The following is a 24,904-nucleotide window of genomic DNA, read 5'->3' as shown; positions in this document are numbered from 1 at the left end:
ACAAACTTTTAAAATTTAATAAAGAGTGCTGAGTGCTATTTTAGTAATCATTTGAACTTAACATTATCCTTAACATTTATTAATAAGATCTGTGATTCCAACTTTGGTAAAATATCACTTAACATTTAACATTAAAATATATTGTATTGATAATCCTAATTTCAAAATTAACAACCTAATAATAATAAATAAGTATTTGTACATAGTACAGCATAATTTTATTAGTCTCAAGATTATTAATATCCAAAATTCAGAGCAGATAATATTTTAAAATTTTCTTTGCAAACCCCAACTCTCATTTTTTTGTCATAAGACAGTCTTCAGTTATTTAAAAGCATTTACATAGAGAAAAGCCATCCAACAAAACTGGTTTTGTCTACTATAAGATTCATAACTCATTTAGATTTTTCTAAGAGTTACCTTAAGCATGCTTGTTTAAATGCTTGTTTGAGGGATTTAATCTTAATCTTTTATGTTTATAAACACAAAAACAAACAACAGAGTACAAAAGGACACAAAAAAATTCATTGGTTTTATTGGTATCACAGTGGTTTTAATACAAGCTAAATACAATTGTTAGGTATTCAGTCACTTATCCTTCAAAACAATATGCCAAGATCAACCTTGAAGCATGTATAAAAATGAAAATGTATAAAATATTTTCCTTAATTAATTCTAAAACTCCATATATAAATGCAAAAATTTGAACTTGTCAATAATCACATCAAATGTTGAGCTACTGACTGAGCAGTAAAAAAACCAATTTCTAATTTTAAAATTAAATAGCTACAGGTAAAAGTGCAATTTCCCACATCTGCTATCTTTGTATTCGGCACAGAGTTCCAAGGCAAAGATTGCTTCCAGCTTTATGAATTACCAAGGATGATGACCTGTGTGGCTGACTTATCACAGGCCTTTTAGTCTTCTTTCCTGACAGATCCTTAGGTTCTTTGGGAGGAGGCATATGAATTGGTTTCCAGGGAATTGGGTTATAAAAGGCTGGTTCTGGATAAGAATTTCCACTGTAAAAACCTAAAATTATTAAAAAATGAGAACAAAACAAAACAAGAGAAAAACTTGATATCAAAGAAATTAGTTATTTTTAAATTTCTAGAAAGATGTTAAAATATCAAAAGGGCAAAAATATCATTGATAAACCAATTTGACTCATTTAAAATGAACTCTTGAAAACTTTCAAATGAGCAACACTTTGCAAATACAGCAAATATTGCAGTAAAAATTAACATGTAAATGATAAATCTAAGAGTCCAAAAAAAAATGTTAATGTTAAAGTCTATATAAAAATTCATAAAAGTTTTAGTAAGAATTTAAGTTTAGAACTCTTAAATTGAACAAAATGTTCATTTTCTTTACTAAACATGGGAAATTACTAACTGTATACCAGTTTTCCCCAGTCAGACACTAAAGTTTACAGAAGAAAAAAAATTTACATTGCAAATGTAGCTAAAGTGAGTCAAGATTCTTATTTAGAATCACCGATGTTCTAAATTACTGTCACTCAAATTACTAAGATTTCATAACATCAGTGTAATTTTGATTACTAATTATGGAATGTTCTCCTGGCCAAGTGTCTATGACGTTTTTAATGAGCTGTGATGTCCAATGTCTATTAATTCTAAAGGAGAAGCACTTGTGAATCATATTCAAATCCTCCAGTCACTGTACACATGTAAATTCCTTTATTTCATAATTTGTAAAAATGATACACGCTTAAGAATAGAGACGTAAGAGCTTTCGCAGACAAATATGATGCTTATTAGACTAAAACTCATTGAAGCAAAAAAATAAAATACTCCATTATCTTGGCAATTAACTTCTAGTCAACGTGTATATTCCCTCCTAAAGTTTAATCTTAACTACTCAATCATTTGGTTAAAAGAGCTGCTTATTACATCTTTTTCAAAGGAGAAAGAAAAAAAGTAGGGCAGACCATGCTCGGTAGCCGTAACGAATGACCTCTGTGACACGCAGGAGAGGCCTGAACCCCGACAGCAGGAATGTGTCACTCAGACACCGGCAACCCACTCTGCCTGCACAGATATGTCAACACACACTTCACCAAGATGGTCAAAACAAAGTCTGGAATATGTTCCATTGTGTGAACAAAACTGAATGGGAGTATTTTTAATAATAAATCACTTAAACAAGTGAAGGCAGCTGTCAGCAAGGTATGAGCTTCCAACACGAAGCACAAAGAAAAACATGCACTACCATTTATAATCAGACCAAGCCTAAAGGCCAGCCGGTTTTGTGTCTGGTTCATGTGTTGTCTAGTATTCCACCTGCAAAAAGAATGTGTCAAAGACACTGGAAGCTCTGCCTCAGAGACGGTTACAAGAAGGAAAGGAAAAATCACCCCTTAAATATGTCCTTGTAAGGCCCGAAAGTCCAAAAAAAAAAAAAAAAAGTGAGAAAATATAACTCATTTCTTAATGTTAGAAATCATTACTTTGCAGTTTTGCAACTATTGCCTTCAAAATACATCTGATTTATAGAGAATGACAATAAATTTGTAGTATCTCCGCAGGATCATAGTATATTATTATATAATCTTGCAGAAAATAGTAATTTGAAAGAAAAAATGATTTTTTACACATTTCTATTTCTGTCAAGAGAAAACATAATGGGTAATATTTACTCCTGCAAGCCATATTTATGTAAGCCACATAACATAAAAACCAACCTGTAAGCTTGCCATTGGCATAACCATAGCTCTTCGCAGCGGGACGAGGTTTATTTTTTGCATTTTCCAACCATTCCTTAAACTTTTTTTCTGCTATTTCCTTCTTTTCCTGTAATTCAGCTTGACGTTGTTTTTCTTTTTCCTTAAAATGACAGACCAAAGAATCTCCAGGGATATTCTGTAGCTAAAGTTCTACTGACTTTCCCCCAGCAGGTTCCCACCCCACTGGCTTACTGATGATAAATAATCAATCATATTTCTCTAATTGAGAGCAAAATTTAACATGATCAGGGATGTGATATGAGGGTGGCTGCCTCTATACAAGACATCAAACCCAAGAAGAAAACAGCAATTTGCTATTTTAAAATAGAGTAATAATTTACAATAATAGAATTATAGTACCACCAAAAATACTTAAAAGCATTAACAGTGATAAAGAGTTTGAACCTAACTGAAAAAATATTAAAAAGGCTTATTAATATCAAACCACAAATGCATATGCATTTCTGAAGCTTAAACATAGTATACTAAGTGGGGATAGCGTCATGTATTTCTTTTATGCTAAGACAGTGCCAATTTTCTATTAGCAACTTTTTATGCAATATAGTTGATATTCATGAACACCAAAGCCCTGTATTCTAACCCGTGACTTTAAATACCTTTTCTTTCTTCTTCTTCTCACATTCTTCCACATTTTTTTTCTTTAACCATTCTTGATATTTTTCTTTTGCTTTTTCTTGTAAATGTTCTTTCTCCAATTCCTTTGCTGCCTTTTCCTCCATTTCTTTATTAATTTTTTGTTCCCTTTCTTTTCTTTTCTTAAATAAAAATAAAGGAATTTTAATTGGAATATCTATTATCATACAAAGAAGGCTATATACAATAATCTCCTAAACTTCCGTTACTTCTTAAAATAGGTAGCAAAAGTGGTTGATACAATTTGGCTTGTGAGAATACATAACAAAACTGCAATTACCTGGACAATTTTAGTCTACCAGCTCGCTATAAGATTCATTATGGCAGTAATAAAGAGTTTTTTCTCCAAAATTTACTCACAGGCTAAGAGAGTGCTGAGTAAACAGGAGGTGCTCAATGAAGATTTGAATAAATTAGTAAATAGAAATTACAACCTGTTTGATTGTCCTGAATTTGTGTTTTTGAGTGAATGTTTACCCTCTAAAATGTATGTAACACATATGTATACATTTCTTGGGCAGTTTGCCAATGTGAATACTTGGATAAATCTCTACCATCACTGAGTAACAGAGGACAAATAAATGACATTTGGGCCCAATAAATATTGTTATAAGGGCACATGCAGACAAATCTTTGGCTACGCAATTCTTACAAGTCTTACCTATACCACAGGTTGGCAAAGTATGCCCCTCAGGCCAAATTTTGGTCCACCTGCCTCTTTTATTTTTATATAAAGTTTTATTGAAAATGGCAGCCCCCATTTATTTACATATTTATTGTCTATGGCGGCTTTTGCACCAAAATAGCGAAGTCAAAGCACTGTAGCACAGATTGTATGGCCTGAAAAGCCAAAAATATCATCTGGTCCTTTACAGAAAAAGTTTGACACAGGTTATAACTCAATTTTTTTTCCCTTTCTTATTTAAAAGATAATCTACCAACACAGCTAAATTCTAAGTAATCAATGACATGGGGAGCGCTCTGCAGCAAAGGTTTAGAAAATAATGTATAAGGCATAATGTGTATGCAATACAAATGCCATATACATCACCCTTCTGGAGCAAAGAAATATGAGCCAAGAAAAGAAATTCTTCCCTTGAAAGTATCTTCTAGAATATTTTAATATAAGCAATTCAATTAACACCCAAGTATCAAACATCGTTTATGTACATGTTCAGTGCTATGCAGGAAAGGCAGGCCTTAAAAATCAAAGCTCAGGTCATTCCCCCACGTTGCCTTATTTCCTTCTTGTTGGGCAGGCAATAGCTGCAAAAAAAAAGAATCCATTCTTGCTGGGAACTCAGTATCCACTGATTTTATTCATTGAATATTGGATTTTAACAACCTCATACTGTCAGAAAATCTACAGGGTTAAGAAAGACGTTAGAGCCCTGGCTGGTGTGGCTCAGTGGACTGAGTGCCTGCCTGCTAATGGAAAGGTTGCCAGTTAGTTAGATTCCCAGTCAGGGCACATGCCTGGGTTACTGGCCAGGTCCCCAGTTGGGGGCCTGCAAGAGGCAACCAAGTGATATCTCTCTCGCACATCAATGTTCTCTCCCTCTCTTCCTCCCTCCCTTTCCCTCTCTTTAAAGACAAATAAATTTTTAAAATCTTAAAAAAAAAAAAAGAAGAAGGGTGTTGGAGCATATCTTGCTGAATCGCTATCTGACTCATGAGACTCCTGGGATTTCATTAACAAGGAGTTATCCTGTACCTACATTGTTTTCAATTACAACAGCTAACATTTATCCAGTGCTAACTCTGTCTGTTCTATACGTTTTATAATCATGTACTATGTCAATTAATTTTATAACCACAATCTGAGGTAGATACTATTAGATCTCATCTTACAAATGAGGAAACTAAGGCACAAAAAGAGTAATTTGCCTAAAGTCACAGAGATGGTAAGTAGCAGATTACTACTGATCATACACTGAACTGAAATTATGTTAAAAACACTTTTATGCCAATAATTTCAATTTAAATAAAATGTCAAAATTGCTTTAAATATACCACTGTACAAAACTGATTCAAGAAGAAATTAATATCTGAATAACCGTCTACTTGTAAAAATAATTCCGCATTTAAAACTTTCCCACAAAGAAAATTCTAGCCTCTGATAGCTTCACTGGTGGATTCTACTACACATTTAAGGAAGAAATAATACAATAACTACAAAAATTATTTTAGAAAATAGAAAAAAAAGAAACATATCCAAGCTCATTTTAAGAGCCCAGTATTACTGTGATATCAAAACTAGACATAGAAATTATATGACAATATCAGAAATAAGGCAAGATAACTACTCTCATCTTCAAAAAACATGAAATAGTTAGTGGTACATTTAACAAAGATGGATAATACCCTGGTACACTGAAAACTAAAAAACATTACTGAGAGAAATTAAAGTTGACCTAAATAAATAAAAAGAAAAATCATGCTTATTAATTTAACATTTGATATTATTAAGATGGTAATTTTAATTATCTATATATTTAATGCAATCCCAATAGTGTCAGACACTTTGAATGCAAGCATGACTAGGAAAACTGATAACATGATTCTAAATTGTATATGGGAAGATGCAGAGTAACTAAAACCATTTTGAAAAAAGAAAAGAATTACAAATCCTTCAAGTATTAAGCTCTAATAATAGGCTAGTGTGGCACTGGCACAGAATATAATAGATCAATGGAGGAGACAGTCCAGAAATAAACTCATATGTAGATGATCAATTGAGTTCAAACAAAAGTGTCAAGGTAACTGAATAAGGCAAATATTGTCTTTTCAACAAATAGTGTTGAAAAAATTGGATATCCATTCGCACAAAAGAAATGAACCTTGACCCTTAACTCTAACCATACACTAAAGTTAATTCAAAATATACATATAGGTAAAAGCTAAAGTTATAAAACTTCTAAAAGAAAACAAAGAAGAATATTTTTATACCCTTGGTGGTTTTTAAATAGGACACATAACCCACAAACTATGAAAGAAAATATTTAAATATGAACATGGTCAAAATTTAAAACTTCTGCTCTTTAAAAATTACTATTAAAATAAATGGGAGGAAATATTTGCAATACACATATGTGACAGGAATATATAAAGAACTCTTAAAAATTAATTGATAAAACACACCTTCCACAAAATGGGTGAAAAATTAAACACAAGACAAGGAAAGATGTAGAAATGGTCAATAATGTTATGGACTTAATTGAGTGACCTCATCCCCAATTACATGTTGAAGCCCTACCCCAGTGTGATTGTATTTGGAGAAAAGACCTTTAAAGAACTAATAGTTCATTAAGGTCATAAGGTCACAGGACTGGTGTCCTCACATGAGGGAAAAAGAGACACCAGGTGCCCATGCACAGAGGAAAGGCCACGTGAGGGTACGGAGTGAGCAGGTACGTGTACAAGCCAAGGGGAAAGGCCTCAGAAGAAACCACACCTTGCTGACACTTTCATTTTGGACATCTAGCCCCCAAAACTCTAAGGAAATACATTTCCGTTGTTTAATAGCCAGTCTGTGGCACTTGTTATGGCAGCCCTAGTAGATTAACACAATAAGTAAGTGTATAAAAAGATGCTAAATTTCATTAGAACTCAGGGAAAGAAAATTAAACAACAATGATGTACCACTACATCCTTACTGAAATGACTTAAAATGAAACAAACTGACAATAGCATTCTGCAAGGATCTGGCAAGGATGTAATGCAATTGGAATTTTCATACAATAGTGGTGGGAATGTAAAATGATACAAGCACTTTAAAAAGCCGTTTGGCAATTTCTTATAAAGTTAAACACATCCTTACCATACAATCCAGCAATTCAGTTCCTAGGCATTCACCCAAAAGAAATGAAAACAAATGTCCACAAAAAAAGACTTGTACATAAGTTGTCATAGAATTTTATTCGTAATACCCCAATCGGAAACAACCCAGTTGTACATTAACTAGCAAATAGATAAACAATTTGTGGTAGTCCACAGAACAGAATACTACTCAGCAATAAAAAGGAACACTCTTAATACATGACATAGGGAATTTTAAAAACAAAAGAATATATATTCTAGTATTCCATTTAAATAAAAGTCTAGAAAACGCAAATCTAATCTGCAGGGACAGAAAGCAGATTAATGGCTTCCTTGGAGAGGGGCTCATTGGGGGTGGGGTGCAGGGGCTGAATGCAAAGTCGACAAGGGAACTTTCTGGAGTGAGCGAAATGTTCTGGATCTTGACTGTGCTGCTGGTTATACAGGAACATAAATTTGTCAAACCTCATCAAACTTTAAATAGAGTGTATTTTGTTGCATACAAATTATAGCTCGAAGAAGTTGATTTTAAACACAGGATAAGTTCTCCATAGGATTTAAACTAGAGAAGAGAGAATATAATGCCTTCAGCTATTAGAAAAAGGAGAACAGAGCAGGCACCAGAGAGAAGTGCTGGGAGAGAGCACCCAGCCGCTAAGTGGCTTCAGATTTTCTGGTATTCCAGTTCTATACCGCACAGAGCACAACAATAAATCTTCCCTTTTTAAAGCTGGTGCCCTGAGAGAAACTTTGTTTCTTGAAACTAAAGGAAACTAACAAAACAACTGTCTAAGGTTTCTGAATTTCTACTCCGGTTTCTTTAGTAGTACCTGGCACATAGTAAAAGTGTAGAATGCATGAAGGATACACTGATAACAGCGTTGCCAATCTTACCCATTGTTGACCCAAATTAATTTCTTACATGAAAAAATCAGTTCCACGTTGTGAGAATTAAAAATAATTTATTTTTAAACAACTTTTACTGTTGGATATGTTTTAAAATAACTTGAAAACAATGAAGGTAGAGACCTTTTTACGAAATACGTGATACCACACAGCAAAAAACAAAACAAAAAAAAAAAACCCTAAAAAAATAAAGTAGTTGGCAACACAAATGTAAGAGTACCAGATGAGATAAGCCATTTATTTGAAACAGATTTAACAATTTACAGTCACAGTATAAGAAACTAGCTTTGCTAATGGATACATAAATTCTTTTTGTCTGATTTTTTGATAGAACACAGTGAAACGACTTAGAGAAAATAAGGCCAGAGATACAGCTAAAATGTGAATGACGCTGGAGGCAGCGGAGGACCACACACCATGCAATGTAAACAGAGGAGAAAAAAGCTAGATGCCAGACAGAGAGAAAAGAACCAGGAGAGCAGTCTTTGCAAATAGAGGTAAATGTAACTACGACTGAAACAGGAAATCTGATAGGTTTTAAAGGAAAAAAAAATTTGAGTAATCAATTATTTCTTAAAATGCACAAAACTTCTGCAGAATAAGCAAACGTAATTTCCCAGGACTCATTTTTTTGAGCTATTCTCAACCTTGTGGAATGCTGCTTTCAATAATTAGTGATTGATGACAGGGCATGCCATTTCCCTCCAAAGAAAGAAATTTTTTCTCAAATAATTGGGTTACATCTACTGCCACTAATTAAAACAGAGAATATATCATCTCTCAGCAGTATCTTACATTCTTAGACAAATAACATCTATGTTTGATTGGCATTGTAAAGTGAGCTTAATGGAGTTAGAAGATAAGAGAAGCTTTTAGAGGAGAGAGCATGCTATCATTGTGTATATGTAAAACTATTTTATTTTTCAGTTATAAACTTCAAAAAAATATCACCCAAAACTTGGCAAGGGGTCATGGAGACTTATTTTGATTTTGGCATTTATTCACAAAGAACTCTTTTTTGTTGTATTATGGGTTGATGCTAAATTAATAATAATAATATACTTCTGAAGTACAGAACAAATACATTTATGGTCATAACACACAGTGTCTCTAGCCCACTTCCTTCTTACAATACCTGGAGGAAGAAAGCTGTGTTATCTTCAATTTACTGGAAGGATTTTGCTAGGTAATCTTATTAATATCACTGGGCATTAGATATAACAATAGGGAAGGAAAAAAATTTAGGATTAAAAACTTAAAACTTTGTCCTACAACTTAAATATTTGACTAAATCCATAAAATTAGATTATAATAAAAAAGCAGTATCATTCTAAGTATGGAAAACTCACAATAGATAACAAACTGACAAGTATTTAAGAATTTTTTAAATTTGTAATCCAATACAAGAATGTATTAAAATTGAAAAAAGATAATACTATTCATTCATTTATTCATTCCAACAAATGCTTATTATATTGTAAAGCATTATATTAGATATTGTAATGAATTAAAAATATAAAAATTAATTCCTATCCTTAAGTCTTAAAATCACAAGGAAAGAGAAGATACATACATAATACAAAGTAGCAACAAAATATATACATAATACAAAGCAGCATGTGAAAAAGTGATAAATTTGAACAAGAATTCAGGAAGGAAAGAGTCTTTAGCATGTGAGCAGCAAATGCTTCATGTAGGAGGAAATGCTATGAATTGGATAATTAAGGGAAAGGGAAAGTGGAGGATATAATGAGATTCCATGCAGATAAAATATCACATAAAAAATAAAAAGGAGGACAGAGAAGAAAAATGTCCTTAAAACTTCTCATAAACAAATATCCCTAGGGACTAGAGAGTACAGTCCAAAGCTCAAAATTTCTTTGAAATCTATTGTATATCTTAAAAATCATATAAAAATTTATATTCTGCTCCATTAAATATCTATGCTTGCTTTATCATAAAAACAACATTTTTCCTCTCAAAATTCTCCAGTAAAACTAATACTCCTTGGAAATGGGCCATGATTATCCTGTGTATACTCCCAAAAGAGCACCCCTAAGAGATGACAGCACAGAATAAATGAGCCACAGGTAGAAGACAACATGGCCCCAAGGGCAGAGAGTAGAGGGTCTTTAACCAGCCAGGCTAGAACTGTTAAAACGTTATTCAGCTTACTGTGAGGAATCATGAAAAATATTTTTTGAACTGGGAGATGACATTTGACTGTTTCAGCAAGGTTACTTTGGCAAGAACACAGAAGATGGATTCATTCATTCAACAAATATCTTGGGGCATCTGTTAAGTGTCAGATACTGATCTAGGGGCTAGAGAACTGAACAAAAAAATAAAAAATCAATGCCCTTTTTAGAGCAGAGCTTACATGACAGTAAGGGAAAACAAACAAACAAACAAAAAAGGTTGAAAGACGTAATGAGACCAGACAGGAAGAGATCACAACACAAGAGTGATGATTTGGAGGAAAGGAAGGGATGACTACAAACAACAGAAGAGTTCTGATTATGCCCAGGTGACCGAGATGACACTAGTGCTAATTACAGTAATCGAGAGTTAGAAGAACGGTTCTCTCAAAAAAGAATGGGCAGAAATGGGCGCTTTAGATTTGCTGGCTCAGAGGTGGCAGCCCGCCTCACACATAGAAATCCAAGGCTGCAGGAGGTACAGACGTCAAGAATACCTGCAGCCAGATACAAGAGGGAGCCACAGGAAGGAAAAAGGAGATAAGTAGAGAGCAAACAGCTGGAGACAGAGAGTACATAAACGTCCATGAGGGCGGAAAAAAAAATCAGGTCAGAGAAAAAAGAATCTGAGAGAAAATAAGAAAAATCCACGCAATGCGGAGTAATAGGGAGAACATTTGCAAAAGAGATGTCTGTGTGTGTGCGCGCATTTTTTTCTCCTTACCTGTTCATTCTTTTTCTGAACCCATTCTTTGTGCTTTTCTTCAGCAATTATCTTTCTTTTTTCACGTTCTTCCTCTTCTTTTCTTTTTTCTAGCTGCTGATTTAATTCCTGTGAATGTTATTCAAACAAAAAGCAACATTTACCAGAAGTACTCAAATCACATATTCTTTAAAAGGCTGGTGTTAACCAAATTAAAGTGGAACAGTTTCCTTTATAGAAAATATACCATTAGTGACAATAACTTACTTAAGTAACTAGTCTATGATGAAAAGAAAGCATTGGTAAAAAGTATGTCATTTTTTAGAAATGCAAATAATCACTTGGCAGCAAAACACTAGTTCCTTAGACTAAACTTCAGCTAAATTACCCTCATTGAAATCAACTTTCCCACACATAAATTTTGGCATCACTGTATGCTCTTGGCAGAAGCTCAAGGGAATTGCAACCTTTTTTTACAGTTATAAAAAGCTTTTAGATTCTTGGGGAAGATAAAGGATAGGAATTAAATAATCCCTAAATTTAAAAATTTAATTCAGAGTCATACCAAAGAAGAGATGTACAGAAGACATTCAATTTTCTTCAGGAAAAAAAAAAATCCAGATTTTTCTTCACTCATTTTATAGCTGCTGGAGTATAAAAGAAAACCACACTCATATCCCATATGCTTTGCTGTCACTGGAATCTACACGTTTGGGCATTTCCTAAGAAGAAAGAATGTGGAAGGTATGGCCAAATAAAACTACACGCTGAATGCCACCACTCTGTCACTCATCAGTTAAATTACTGCATTAGTTGAGAATGCTGTTCAAACTAGACTCCTGGGACTCTACTACCATAATTACTGGTTATTTTTCTTCTCTCTCCTTAGATACTAATAATCAGATACATTTATGTATCTCCCATCGGACCTCGCTTGTCCTTCCCTGCCCTCCCTTTCCCAAAGACCTACGCACCTGAACACGGTGGTAGTGGGAAGGACAATTTTTCAACCCTCAGAACAATTCCAGCGTGTTAAATGAAATGAAGATAAAACTTGACATCAAGAAAACATGTTTTGCACTTCAGAACACCTGAGGCACTGGATACCTGTCTTCCATGCCCCCTCGGCCTAAAATTCTGCTGCATAGAAAATAACTGCCCTCGCTCATTCAGGAAGTCTTCCAGAGTTGACATACTAGACTCCCCCGAGCGTCCAATGTAAAATAACCATTTTGGATTTAAAAAGATTCTTCATTACCTCTGCAGCTGCTTTTCTTTGATTATTCACATAATACTTTTTCTTATAAAGTGCCTTCTATAAAGGTGGCATGAACTGAGATACAGGGATGAAATTCCAGAAGTCTCTGATCTAATCTCCTTCTATATACACAAAAGAATCATGCTACATTGTGAGGTATCATGTATAATATGAGTTCAGAAAAGGGAAAAGAAGGGAAGATGAGAGGAGACACAGTGTAGACCAGGGTGGTCAAAAATGAGCATCATAAGAGGAACAGCGAAGAACTGGCTTTACTAGAAAAGAGAGGTTGGGGGGCTGGTGGGGGGTGGTAACTAGGTAGAAAAAGGTCTTTTGAGACAGGCAGAGTGAACGGAACACTCTGAAGCAGTAATAGATAGCAAAGGGATGATCCAGAACTCAATGATAAAGGTTAAAGACTGCACTAAAGGGATCAGAACTATTCTGAGGGAGACTGACTAGGAGGTTGCCACAGTCTACGAGTTACAAGGGGAAGAAGGTCTGGACTTGCATAAAGAAACCAAAAAAGGGGAATTCATATGTGTGTATGTATGTATGACAGGCTAAATACACATCTAACAATCATACATCCACACTTTCCCTATGCAGTACTCAATTTTGTTTTCAAGAAAAGTAATCATTTAAACACACAGCTAAAGATACGATTGATTATATTGATGTACCCTCTTAAGATTCTTCATATAATTACACTCAAAAATCAGATTTTGTGTCCCTGTTTTCTGGCTCACAAATTTTGGTGAATGTCGACAGAAGAGCTGAAAATAAAGGAATGGTCAAAAACATGTAGAAATTACTACCAGACAGTGCTCTAATCTCAGGATGTCTGTTCAAGCGATCCGCCACCCCAGAATACGCCTCGCATTCTGAGACCTGACCCTCCCTTCCAAGGCTGGCCCTCTCAGAATTTGCCACCCTCGATGCCTCTGTCTGCTCACCACCAGGGCAAGCCTCTTCCGGACACAGCTGGAGCCTTTTCTCACAAGGCCCCTACGTTGTTGTCGTCTTCGGGTATACCACTGAATTTCAATAGGATTACAGTTATTTTCCCACAAAGTAAACACTTGATTATAGAAAATGAAATCCAAAGAGGATGCTAGATAGCATTTTTATTTCAATAGCTTCTGTCAGCTTTCAAAGAACAGTGTTTACCACTGAAGGCAACGATTACAAAAACTGACAGTTTTGAGTTTTACCAACTCTACATCCTGCCTGATTCCTTCATTAAGGACTCATAAATGAAATGGCCAAAGGAGAGATGGTGAGGGGAAAAAAGGACCCAGATTATTCACAAACTAGGTAACTTTTATAATTTAGAAGAGATAGTGCTAAAATGTTTAAGCAAATGTTAAAAATTAGCATTATCAAAAGCCATAGAGAATTCAGGAGAGCCTGTTAAAGAATTTTTTTTTAATAATAAAAATTTAAGTAAAATTTATATGACCTACAAAACGAATGTTATTTTTCATAATACTACGATTCAACATTTATCATGTTTATCATCTTAACATAGAAAATTTTTTTTAAGCTTTGTAAGCGGGTAATTTTGATGGGTTAAAATAATTTCTTAACTCAGTCTTAAAGAGATGTCTGAAACAGATCTAAATGTCTGTTGCTGAAATCAAATTTACGGGAAGAGATGATCTTTTCAATAACCAACTATCCTTTAAATTTTCCTTTAAGTCGTTAAGAAAGAAAATAAGAAAACCATGGTTAAGTTCAAAATTAAATATTAAGTCTGACCTATTTCTAAAATACATCTTGGTATTGTGGATAAAACACTTACTAAATTGGAAGTCAAAAGAACTAGGATCCAATCACAGCTTAGCCACTAACTGAAAACCTTGGCAAAGTTACTTTCTGGCCCTCATGTTTAATAGGGATCTGAGATGAACTGTTCTTTATGGTTAAAATTCTGTACTTTTAATGATATGTTTGTAAACAAATCAGAGAATGCAACAAATAAGGACAAAAAATAATGAAAGCATAACTCATAAAGAGAAAGGCATTTAAAGAATGTGAATACCACAATACCTGAAAATAAGCTTATAAGAAAGTGAGCAGTTGGCAATGGCATGACTGATACAATAAGATGCATGTTAAAATATTTTAATTGCTTCAGAGTTAAGTAATGTTGTAGAAGTAATGATATAAGAAATGTCACACTACTAAACACATCAAAGGGTTTCAATCTTTCAACCAACTGTATTCTGCTAAAAGCTTGATCACTGTGGTAGAGACTCTATATTCATTATTTGAGTCCTCTCTGAAAACAAATCTTCAGTAGTTTATTATCCCATTTAACACATAGTAACAACTTTCATTGAGTGCTTCCTATAGAGTAGGCCATTTCCTGATGTTCACTTAGCCCTCATAGCACAGTAAGTAAATACTGTTTTCCCCTTTTCACTGGTAAAGAAATCGAGGAGAAAAAGGTTGAATCCAAGAAGTACAGCTCAAGAATATACAGTTTTTACCACTCTATTGCCTAACATTTGGCTTATAGATGAAGAGACTGAAGCTCAGAGAAGTTAAGTAACTTTCTCAGGGCCACAGAGTTAAAATGGCAAGGCTAAAATTTCAGCCTGTTCTTTGTGACTCTAAAGCCCTGGCTCCCTTATGAATTTAATTAATTTCTCTTATTTTCTGCCGACTCTAAAAATGCCCTGAAGTGACCCTCCTTCAAGTGACTTCCAGTGAGGCTAGAGATAAAGATAAATACCATAAACTGAACTCCACTTCACCACTGACTCACTAGATCAATGTTTTCCAAACTGCGGCTCTAAAACCAATTAAATGGGGTATGACCAGCCTTTAAAAAAATAATAATAATAATAGAATAGAATACCAGGTTTTAGAAAATTAAGATATTACTGAGAGAGAGAGAGAGAGAGAGAGAGAGAGAGAGAGGGAAAGTGTGTGTGTGTGTGTGTGTGTGTGTGTGTGTGTGAGATGAAACAAAGTAGATTTCTCACCATGAACAAATATTTTGAAAGCGACTGAACTAAGTGATGGAGAATCTGGGGTCTCCATAATACCAGCTAATTCTGAAAACAAGTGAGGCTGTGAGGCTGTGAAGAGCAGCGATATGAATAAAATAAAACACCACCAGCCATCTTTATACTGTCTCATTGAATCCTCACAAAAATCCTGTGACACATATATTTACTTCATCCTTATTGTACAGATGAGGAAATTGAAGGAAGCGTAAAGTTCAAGTAAACCTGCCTGACATCAAACCACAGGGCCTTTCTCAGACTCTGTACCCTTCTAAGAGGAAATAAATATTACTGTGCACTTTTCCAGGAATAAATCTGTATTTCAGAATACAAAGAATCATGCAATCGGAAAAGAGCAGACGGTACTGGTTTCTACAATCATTTAAATCATGCCAAGCCTCCTGAATATGAGAAACCCATCATAGCAATAACAATTAGTTTCTAAACTGACATGGAAAATTTATTCCAAAGAAAATCATAGAAGGCAAACTTCTAGTTCCAAGAATTTTTATGACAACACAATTACTAATAGATTAGAATAAACTTAAATATCCAGCAACAGTGAAACCGTTAACTAATATCCTCCAATATATTTAATATATTGTACATATTTTAATAATCTTAGCCAGCCATTTAAAAATTACATTGTAAAAATATTTAATGATATAGAAATATACTAATAAGTGTAACCAACAGAGAAAAGCAGGCAATAAAACAGTTTGCTCCTGCTTCATTAAAAACAAGAAGTATCCCTCACCACTCAAACCTACTCGTTTTCTGTGTTTGGACAGGGAGAATTCAAGTTATGAGCCTAGAAATGGAGGATGCCAAAGTGCCCAAATCTGTTTGGCTGTTAGGTTCTGAAGAGCACATATTAAGAGTTCAGAGGATGAGGGATTCATGTGAAAATGTATCTCCAACTACTGTTTGAGCTTGGAGAACGGGAGTTGAGAGAGAAAATCACAAACACAGGAGTGTCCCCAGGCAAGGCAGGGAAGCGCAGAGAAACTGGAAAACCCTGCCAGCCCAGCAGGTCACAGCCTCTCAGCACAAGCTCTGAGTGACATGCACACAGATTACTACCTCTATTTGCATTTTTCTGTCTCTTCTTTCTTAAAAATGTTCACCAAGTATATGCAGTTGAATTTACTTTAGTTAAATGTCCATATGGTGAAGCTCCAGTATATGTGTCTGTATATATACAGTTGCACATTTATTTTTTTAATTTATATGAAAGAAAATCTGGAAGGCTATATACCTTAATGCTCCCAGTGGTTATCTTCAGGTAGTGAGATTAGAGGAGATTTTAATTTTCTTAATTATGCTTGGCTGCATTTTCCAAATGTTCTTATAATGACCATGTACTGTTTTTACAGTAAGAATTACTGACACAAACAAAGGCAAAAATTTTGTTTTGAGGGATAATATTAACATTTTAATTGCGACAGCAGCTCTACTTTGTGAGCTCACGGATTAAATAAAAAGTATACTGTCTAGTTTTACCTCTAGAGCTTTCTGTTGCAGACGGTCACGTTCTTCTTTTTCTTTGCCAACAAACCACACTTCCCATGGTGTCAGGCTGCTTTCTGGTAAGTGCACCTGTTTCTGTTCTTCTTGGTTATCTTTGGATTCAACCACACTATTGCAAAAGAGAGGACACTATAGCACTTGTACTCTTGGGCTTAACAGTCAAAAAGCACTTAGCTATACAGTAAAAGCAGATTTAATAATATATATAACAATATTGTGAATTTTTATAAGTAAATATATATGAGTTACATATAAATTTACATTTAAAAAGTCACAAAAAGGAACTCCAATATTTGAATTAGTTTATCCACCAAACTGCCTTTGAAGGCCTTTATCTTCTAAAATCACATTATTTTAAAAACCTATTGTGATGACACACACCCAGTCTGTTTGCCTCAATGACAATATTTTATTCTTAAAAATCTTATACCTGGACAACGAATTACAATACCTAATCCTAATCAGATCTTAGAGCAGACATTTCTGTTTTCCTCCCTTAAATAGTTTAGGAAAAAGAATATGTACATATACAAAATATGTATAAATAAAGTAAATGTGCTAACAATCAGGGATTCTGGGTGAGGGGTGAACAGAAATTCTTTAAATGCTCCATTTTTCTCTAAGTTTGAAACTGTTGTGAAATTATGGCCATTGAATTCTTTAATGTTTTGGTTGACTCCTGTGTGCCAATCTCAGACAGAGTGTGTAAGACTCTTCAGAGTTTGGTTACCTCCTAACATGCCCACCATCTCCACAATGTACCTCTCTCTGTCTGTCTCTTCTAGGTACAGGGTAAAGGAACTACTTACTCAAGCGAAAGAGAAGGGGGAAGGGAAATACACATAACTACATGAAGAACACAGGGCTTTGGCCAGTACACAAGCTTCTTAAAACAGGACCTGCTGATTAGCACCCATGGAAAGAAGGGTTGTTCAGAACCCAACGCAGCTCTAGATACCATTGGGTTGGCCAAAAGTTCTTTCGGTTTTTCCCATAAGATGGCTCAAGTAGCACTGAGTTACTAGAAGTTTAACATCATTTGAAACAATTTTGTTAGATTGTATTGTGAACAGTTGTCATATCAGCATGCATTTAAAAAAAAAACTTATCAAAATTGGTGAATTTTTGTGTAGCCATTGTAATATTGAAGATAGAAAAAAATAGGCTACCTTTTTGGCATATCATGCCTTATTGTTTCTAGACAGGTAAAAATGCAACTGAAATGCAAAAAATGATTTGTGCAGTGTATGAAAAAGGTGCTGAGACTGATCGAACACGTCAAAAGTGGTTTTGCGAGGTTTTGTGCTGGAGATTTCTCCCTGGATGATGATGGTCAGGTAGACCAGTTGAAGTTGACGGCCATCAAATAGAGAGATTAATTGAGAACCATCAACATTATACCACACAGGTAACAGCTGACGTACTCAGAACATCCAAATCAATAAAGTTACTAGTGAAAACGAAAAATGTCTTTCATTTTATGGAAAAAACCATATGGACTTTTTCGCCAACCCAACAGATAATATAAATTTAGTTCCCCTTCATTCTTACTTCAGGCAATCAAATGCCTAACCCACTGCAATATACAGCTTACTTCTACTTCAGAGCTTCAGCTTACTTGTTTTGTTCTACTGCTATTTCTCAACTCATCTGTGGCCTGCTGGAATTATTAGTCTATTGGGGGAGAAGTGCTAGATGTGTTGTTTATTTCTTATATGTAACTTTCATTCTCAGTCTTGCAGAACACCCTCATCTGCTCCCATAGTTTTCACTAACGCTACGTGCTGATGATGCGCAGATCAGTCATTCCAGACCAGGTCTTTCTCCTAAGCTCCAGGCCTTTATTTCCCACTAACCCAAAACAAGTCTAATCATTTTCCACCATGCACCCACTACCCGCCCTCCCCACCAAGAATTGTATTCCTCTTCTTATAATCCTACTTCAGTGAAGGGTACCAACACCTACCCAGGTGGCCAAGCCAGGAACCCAGAGCTGACGCTTCCTGCTTCCCATCCACATCTGATCCCCACCATCTCCCACACCGATATAATTAGTAGTCATGTCTATTCCACTTCTTTCAGTTTTCCCAAGCCATTCTCCTCTCTTCCAACTTTACAATTACTGTCTGATCATAGCTGGCCTCTCTCCCTCGATTTCAGATCACTCTCCACACTGTTGCCAGATTCATCCTTCAAATGCACCCCTCTAACGTGTCACTCCGCATCTGAAAGTTCTTCAGTGGCTCCTCTGCCCACAAGATGCAATCCAAACTTCTGACACCTATGAGCTGGCCACTGCCCATCTCCTAGCCTCTTCTTTCTCCAATGGTTGATCCAGATTCTACATTTCAGTCTTCTTTGAACTTAGGCAGAGTGATGAGCATGCCATGCCCTTGTGCTCTGCAGCTTTGCCTAAAACCGTGAAATTCCTTCCCTTCACCTCCATGCATGGCCAAAGCAAGAGCTCGCATACTGGATTAAAACGTTTAGGGTGAATCTCTACCTGCCTCTTCCTAGTGTACATTTTTAAATCTCTTTAAGCCTCCATTTCTCATCTGTAAAATGGAGAAAACAGCAGCGGCTATCTCAGTTACTACTGCATGAGACAGTCCATGCTAAAGCACTGAATGCAGTTCTGAGCACTCAGTAAACATTTGGTGCATACCTTTTTAGTAGTAGAGGGAGGGGCAGGAGTGTGGATAATTCCTACTTCCCCTTCGAGACTCAGCTCAGGCATTATCTTCATTGCCTCATGGTGAAACCTCTGCAAAATATCTGGACTAAGCACCTTGGGCTTTCTGTCACCTCTGCCATAGGCCATGAATTCCTAACATGTCTTAACTTATTATTTCAAGAGTCTACCTTAGGGCTCAGCATATAGTAGGCTCCTAAGAAATGTTTCTTGTGAGAAGAAATTAACGAGCTCAGCGTTTTAGAAAATGAACACTTTAAATGTTAGATATCTTGCCTTAAGATTTTTAACAAATGTGTTCAGAATGTTTGGCATATATACTAAAGCTCTCCCCATAATCCAGAGAGGCTTGATAAGCAGCTGTTTCTGACTAAAACATCTATTAAGACATGGGTTTCCTAATGGACAGAGTGATATAAAAACCATCCTAAGGTTCGATAAACAGGCCCAAAGCACATTATAAAAGACTCCGGGAAAATACATCCCATTATCTTGTCTGAAGTCAATTATGAGCTTCACCTCAGTCCACTGGAAGGTCAATATATTTACACCTAAAATACCTTGAGTTCATAAACTCAAGGTACATACCCATCGTGTGCAGCTGATGCCTGAGTCCAACTCAAAAAAGACTCACCCTATAAATTTTGCCAGTCAGATCGCCGTGGCAGATGACGGATGGAAAAAAGGCATGAAGTCCCAGGCAGCCGTATGTTTACTCCCTGGTCCACAGAGAAGGTGCACATTACCCAGAACTATGGTTGCACTATGACTCATTCTGCCTGCTTTCCTCATCCCATCACCCCCAGACTGTACAGGGCACCAACTTAAGGTTATAAGTAGGGAGAAGAAACGAGAACATTATTTTCATACTTATCTTTCCTGACAAGAAGTGCTAGATTGTCTGAAGTGTTTGAAAACAGTCACTGCACCTATCTTTCCCTGGGAAGTGGGAACTAAGCATTCAGTCAACACACATTTATTAGGCACCAAATAAGCATCTCACACGTGCCACACACAAGGCCTGGCAACTCCTGCTTTCTTTCCAGACCATATCCCACCTATTCCTTTGACTCATAGGGAATCAATTGTGATAAGGAAGCAGTCTTAGCCCTCGGATGCCACCAGCTCATTCAAGCTTTGGCTAAGGGGAGACATAAATCTGTCCAACTCCTCTGGTTAAGCTCCATTTGGTCAGGGCTTTGATTCTTGGAAGCTAATGAAAGGCCTCAGTAGCTGACTTGTGGTTTCAATGGCCACCATTCCTTAGGTTGCTAAACTGTGTCTACATTGTCCTGTTGATTAGGCTCAGAAAGTATTTTTCAAAGCCTTAAAACTTATTTTAAAAATCTTTGGAGCTACCCTGGCTGGTGTGCCTCAGCTGGTTGGAACATCACCCCATAAACCAAATGGTGCTGGGTTCGATTCCCAGTCAGGGCACATACACAGGTTGCAGGTTCTATCCCCGGTTGGGGCACATACGAGAAGGCAATCAACAGGTGTTTCTCTTTCATATTGATGTTTCTCTCTTTCTTTCTCTCCCTTCCTCTCGCTCTAAAGGCAATTAAAAATAAAAAAGTCCTATGGTGGGGATAAAAAAATTTTTTTACAGTCTTTAGAGCCAACTCAGTCCAGAAGAATCCCCACAAAGGCCCACATGAAAATGGACTCATAAAAGTCTAATTCTACCATTAGTTCTATCAGGTCGATCAAAAGGCCCATTTCTTGTTGCTACAACCAGTCTTGACAAGCGGCTTAATGATCACTCTTACTGATCTCCATTCCCACCGATGTATTTACTTTTACTTCTTGTTCTTAAGAGTCTCACTGTTGTAACTATGTATGAGTCACTTCATATGGTTCCATACTCCACTCACTCACTCTGCTATGAATGCCTTATATGAAGGAGGCTATCTTGCTGCTTATACATAAAGCGTGGGTCCTCTGGTCTGTATTTCTTAGGTCTCCTGTACTATGTCTCACACAGATGGACAATCAGAAACTTGTAAATGTTTTCTGAAGATGACATAATGAGCCTACCACAAAATGGACCTGCATTACTATGCTTATTTCAGAAAAATACATTCTTGCAGGGATGGGCCCTTTGCTCCTATTTGTATATATCTACTAATAGGCATCTAGTATAGGGAAGAAAGAATGCATTAGGTATAGCTTGGTACTGCCCAGCTCTGCTAATAACTGGGTATATGCCTTTGAATCAGCCTTTTCATTTGTATTCTGAGCCAAAGTTTTATTATCTGTACAATGAGTGACTTGATCTAGGCTTTAATTCCATGAGAGTAGAGAACATGTTTATAGTCCCTAGTATGTAAACTGATATGTGACACAACTGTTTGCCTAATGAATAATTGTAGAAAATAAACAAATTACGATGATTTTAATGATCTGTTTGGTTCTAACATTCTTTGATTCAATGACTTCTATTCCACTGTTAAGTACCCAGATCAGACCCAATGCTGTCTATGGAATCTGAGGGTGACCCTGTTAAATTTTGCTTCATTTCCTTATTTGTGACATAAAAAGTATAGTGCTTATGACAACCTACTTCACTGACAATCAGATTTTTTTTTTTTTTCCCAAAACAACTACAGGCACTACTGAGGTGCAGCGGACCACATTTTGGTGTTAACAGTTTGGACAACAGCTCTAGTGCCCACAGTAAGGCTTCTGAGTATTCAAAAAACTCCCGAAATGGTAGCGAGATTTTGTATGTTTGAGACTATGTACGTTTTCCCGGGGAGTGAGGCTGTAACAATCATGATATTCTCCGTTTGAAAAAGGATTAAGAATCATTTAAAAAAAAAAAAAAAAAAAAGGTCATTTATAAGAATTGGCCCAGGGCTCTCTGTGTGCAAAGAGGAGCACCGCCTCAAGACGCAGGTGCCTGCACAGCCCTTGGGGCGGAAGGCGGGAGGGTGGTGTTTGGCAGGGGGTACAAAAAGGGTCTACAGAATCCTGAGAGCTGCTGCAGTGGCCCGGCGGCCTCGTGTTTACCTGGCGCACCCCTGTAACTTCATTCCTCTCAGGCTCGCCCCTTCGGCTTCTGAGTCGTGGGCATCTTCGTCCACTTCTTCATCCTCCCCGTCCCCATCGTCATCGTCAAACGGGAAGCTCTGGTGGCGGAGGGGAGACAACAGCGACGTAGTGGAATTGCTGCAGCTCAGCGGCGGGGATGGCGAGCTCACCGCCACCGTCTCCAGCCCCTGCCTTCGGGCGTCCGCCATGAGGGTGGAGAAAGAGCCAGAGGAAGGCCGAGACCTGGCCCTGCAGCCAGCCGGGACCCGGGTGTCAAAAAGAGGCGAATGAGGCCCCCATCGCCCCGCCGCCCACATCGGGCCCGCCAAGTTCAAACCGGCGGAGCGACTGCAGGGACGTGTGCTCCCAGCAACCCCCGCGCGCGCCGAGCCTGGCCAATCAGGGCGAGGACAGGCGCGGCGTTGCCTTGGCGACGCGTGGACTCCACGAAGGCTTTGTCCGGGCCTGCTGAGCGTGGCTTCCTGCGCTCGGGTCTCTCTAGGCTAAAGTCCTTATTCCACCAGCCCAGCCGCCCAGGTTAACTCTATGCTTCCGCTAGCTCCCGATCCCCGTTGACAACGTTAAGGGCCTGTCCCTTGTTTGCTGTGGTGTTGCAGTTCACTTGTTACATGAAATATGCTGTCACTGAAGAAGGCAAGAGTTTTAAAGGAAATGAAACAAAGGCCAGTACTACCCTGTATCACTACAAGGTCAAGAGTATAAGCATCAGTCTTGATTTCTTTCAATACACAGTCATATTTTAAGATGGGAGGGAGGTGAAATTTATCTAAGTGTACAAGTGCGTTCAAGAATACACTTTAGGATAATTTTTCACTTTTTGGTTAGCACCTCCTTTGCCTGTCTATGCGCGTGAATTTTGGGCACTGGATAGAGCTGAAGACAGAAACCCTGCACTTCCAAGTTCCTTCTCTTGCAGTGAAAAACCATACCACTGAAGTAGTCTGTGATACACATATTATAAGGAAAGAAAAATTGTGGGGCCTCAGAAGGAGCACTCTCTGAGGGAGAGGGAATGCAGATGACATGAAGGTAGCAAGAGAGATGATAGTAAAACTGGATGCTTAGTTCATGCTGACAAAACTGCATGAACTAAATAAGAATAAATATGTAATATGTATTTTGTAAGTAAATATGGCTTTTGTCCAGTTTATAGAGCATAACTGCTTTAGAAATATCACAAAATTAAAATTGACAATGGCTAAAACAGCACACAAAAGTTGTTACTAACCAAAGAGTGATACAAGCCTTTGATGAAATTTAGATGTGCAACATTTGACAAAGGAGAATTAAATATGGTAGAAATAATAGCAACCAAGGGCAAGTAAGAAGGCAGAAGCTGTAATTAATAAAATATGGCATGATTAAATTGTGTAAGTGAATGCTAAATTTTGCTTTAATTTCCAGTAAAAACAATGAAAATGGAAGAAAATAGGAGCAATTTAAATGACTAATAAAACTGCTCAAGGAATTAAACTTGCTTAATGGAGTTTTCATTCTCTACCCCAATTATTCACTATCAGCATATTTGTTTAAAACCTTTTATGAGAACATCTCTGAAATCAATAATAACAGCATTAAAAGGCCCTGGACCATTTTAGGGCTTCAGAAGGGGGTAAACTCCACAAGCTATTCCCAGCAGACATAATCTGACGTAACTGAAGCATAGTAGGAAAAAGACACAAGTTTTATCTGGGTTTGAATCAGTGGTTTCCTTTTAACTAAATTTCCTTAAACAATCTGTTTGCCTTTCCAAGTCCTTACTCCTCTGTAAAACAGGGAGATAATTTACCTCCTAGTCATATTATTTTATTAATCCTCAAAGCTTCTAGCATAGGAACTGACAGAGAAAATAGACGGTTAAGTATGACAAACTCCAAGATTTTTCCACTTTAACCTCTTGATATGGAGATCTAAAATGCCATATACTTCTTGGCCTCCTTAAAATGTTTTACTCAACAAATTATGCCCTTTCCTTGATGCTTCAGAATCATCATAATGACCAACTGTGGCAACAGCAGCGATGAGGCAAAGAGTCGCATGGTGCTGGCACTTGAACATAATCGAGCCCTGTGGTCTCCTCTTTTACAGAGCCTTTTCATTACAGGACTGAGAGGCCATAATCAGATTTGGTAGGATTATATATAAATGTATAAATAAGCTGAAAAGAGGGCCTCTCCCTCTATGCATTAGGGTATTGACTTAGTATCTTCACTTCTTACTACTCATTTATTTTCAATTTCATGGTATAGTTAATTTGTATGTGTATGTGTGTATATATATATGCACTTACAGGCTACAAAGCCTATATATATATATATATATGCCTG

The 24,904-nt window shown here is 36.6% G+C and overlaps 1 protein-coding gene across 1 annotated transcript; it reads right to left on the bottom strand.

Annotated features, from left to right (window-relative positions):
- Nucleotides 1-550: 550 nt before the first annotated feature.
- On the bottom strand, nucleotides 551-22,918 carry CCDC34 (coiled-coil domain containing 34). The gene is made up of 6 exons (XM_054586247.1): nucleotides 22,536-22,918; nucleotides 16,805-16,940; nucleotides 11,048-11,155; nucleotides 3,364-3,522; nucleotides 2,705-2,846; nucleotides 551-1,032 (listed from the first exon to the last, which is right to left on the bottom strand). The coding sequence occupies exons 1-6, from the start codon at nucleotides 22,871-22,873 to the stop codon at nucleotides 818-820; spliced, it is 1,098 nt and encodes a 365-aa protein (XP_054442222.1). The 5' UTR covers nucleotides 22,874-22,918; the 3' UTR covers nucleotides 551-817.
- Nucleotides 22,919-24,904: the final 1,986 nt, after the last annotated feature.

The sequence above is a fragment of the Pteronotus mesoamericanus genome, unplaced genomic scaffold (assembly GCF_021234165.1).
Source record: "Pteronotus mesoamericanus isolate MK-2021 breed Mesoamerican mustached bat unplaced genomic scaffold, CSHL_Meso_final contig_90, whole genome shotgun sequence".
Taxonomy (NCBI): domain Eukaryota; kingdom Metazoa; phylum Chordata; class Mammalia; order Chiroptera; family Mormoopidae; genus Pteronotus; species Pteronotus mesoamericanus.
This window is presented reverse-complemented; position numbering and strand designations above follow the sequence as displayed.

What these genes read in the sequence shown, in the direction of transcription:
- CCDC34 (XM_054586247.1), bottom strand. Translation starts at nt 22,873, where the DNA reads ATGTGGGCGGCGGGGCGATGGGGGCCTCATTCGCCTCTTTTTGACACC. An exon ending in TTCAGAAAAAGAATGAACAG is followed by an intron (nt 3,523 to 11,047) that starts GTAAGGAGAAAA and finishes TTTTTATTTAAG; the next exon opens with AAAAGAAAAGAAAGGGAACA. An exon ending in TGCCAATGGCAAGCTTACAG is followed by an intron (nt 1,033 to 2,704) that starts GTTGGTTTTTAT and finishes TAATAATTTTAG; the next exon opens with GTTTTTACAGTGGAAATTCT.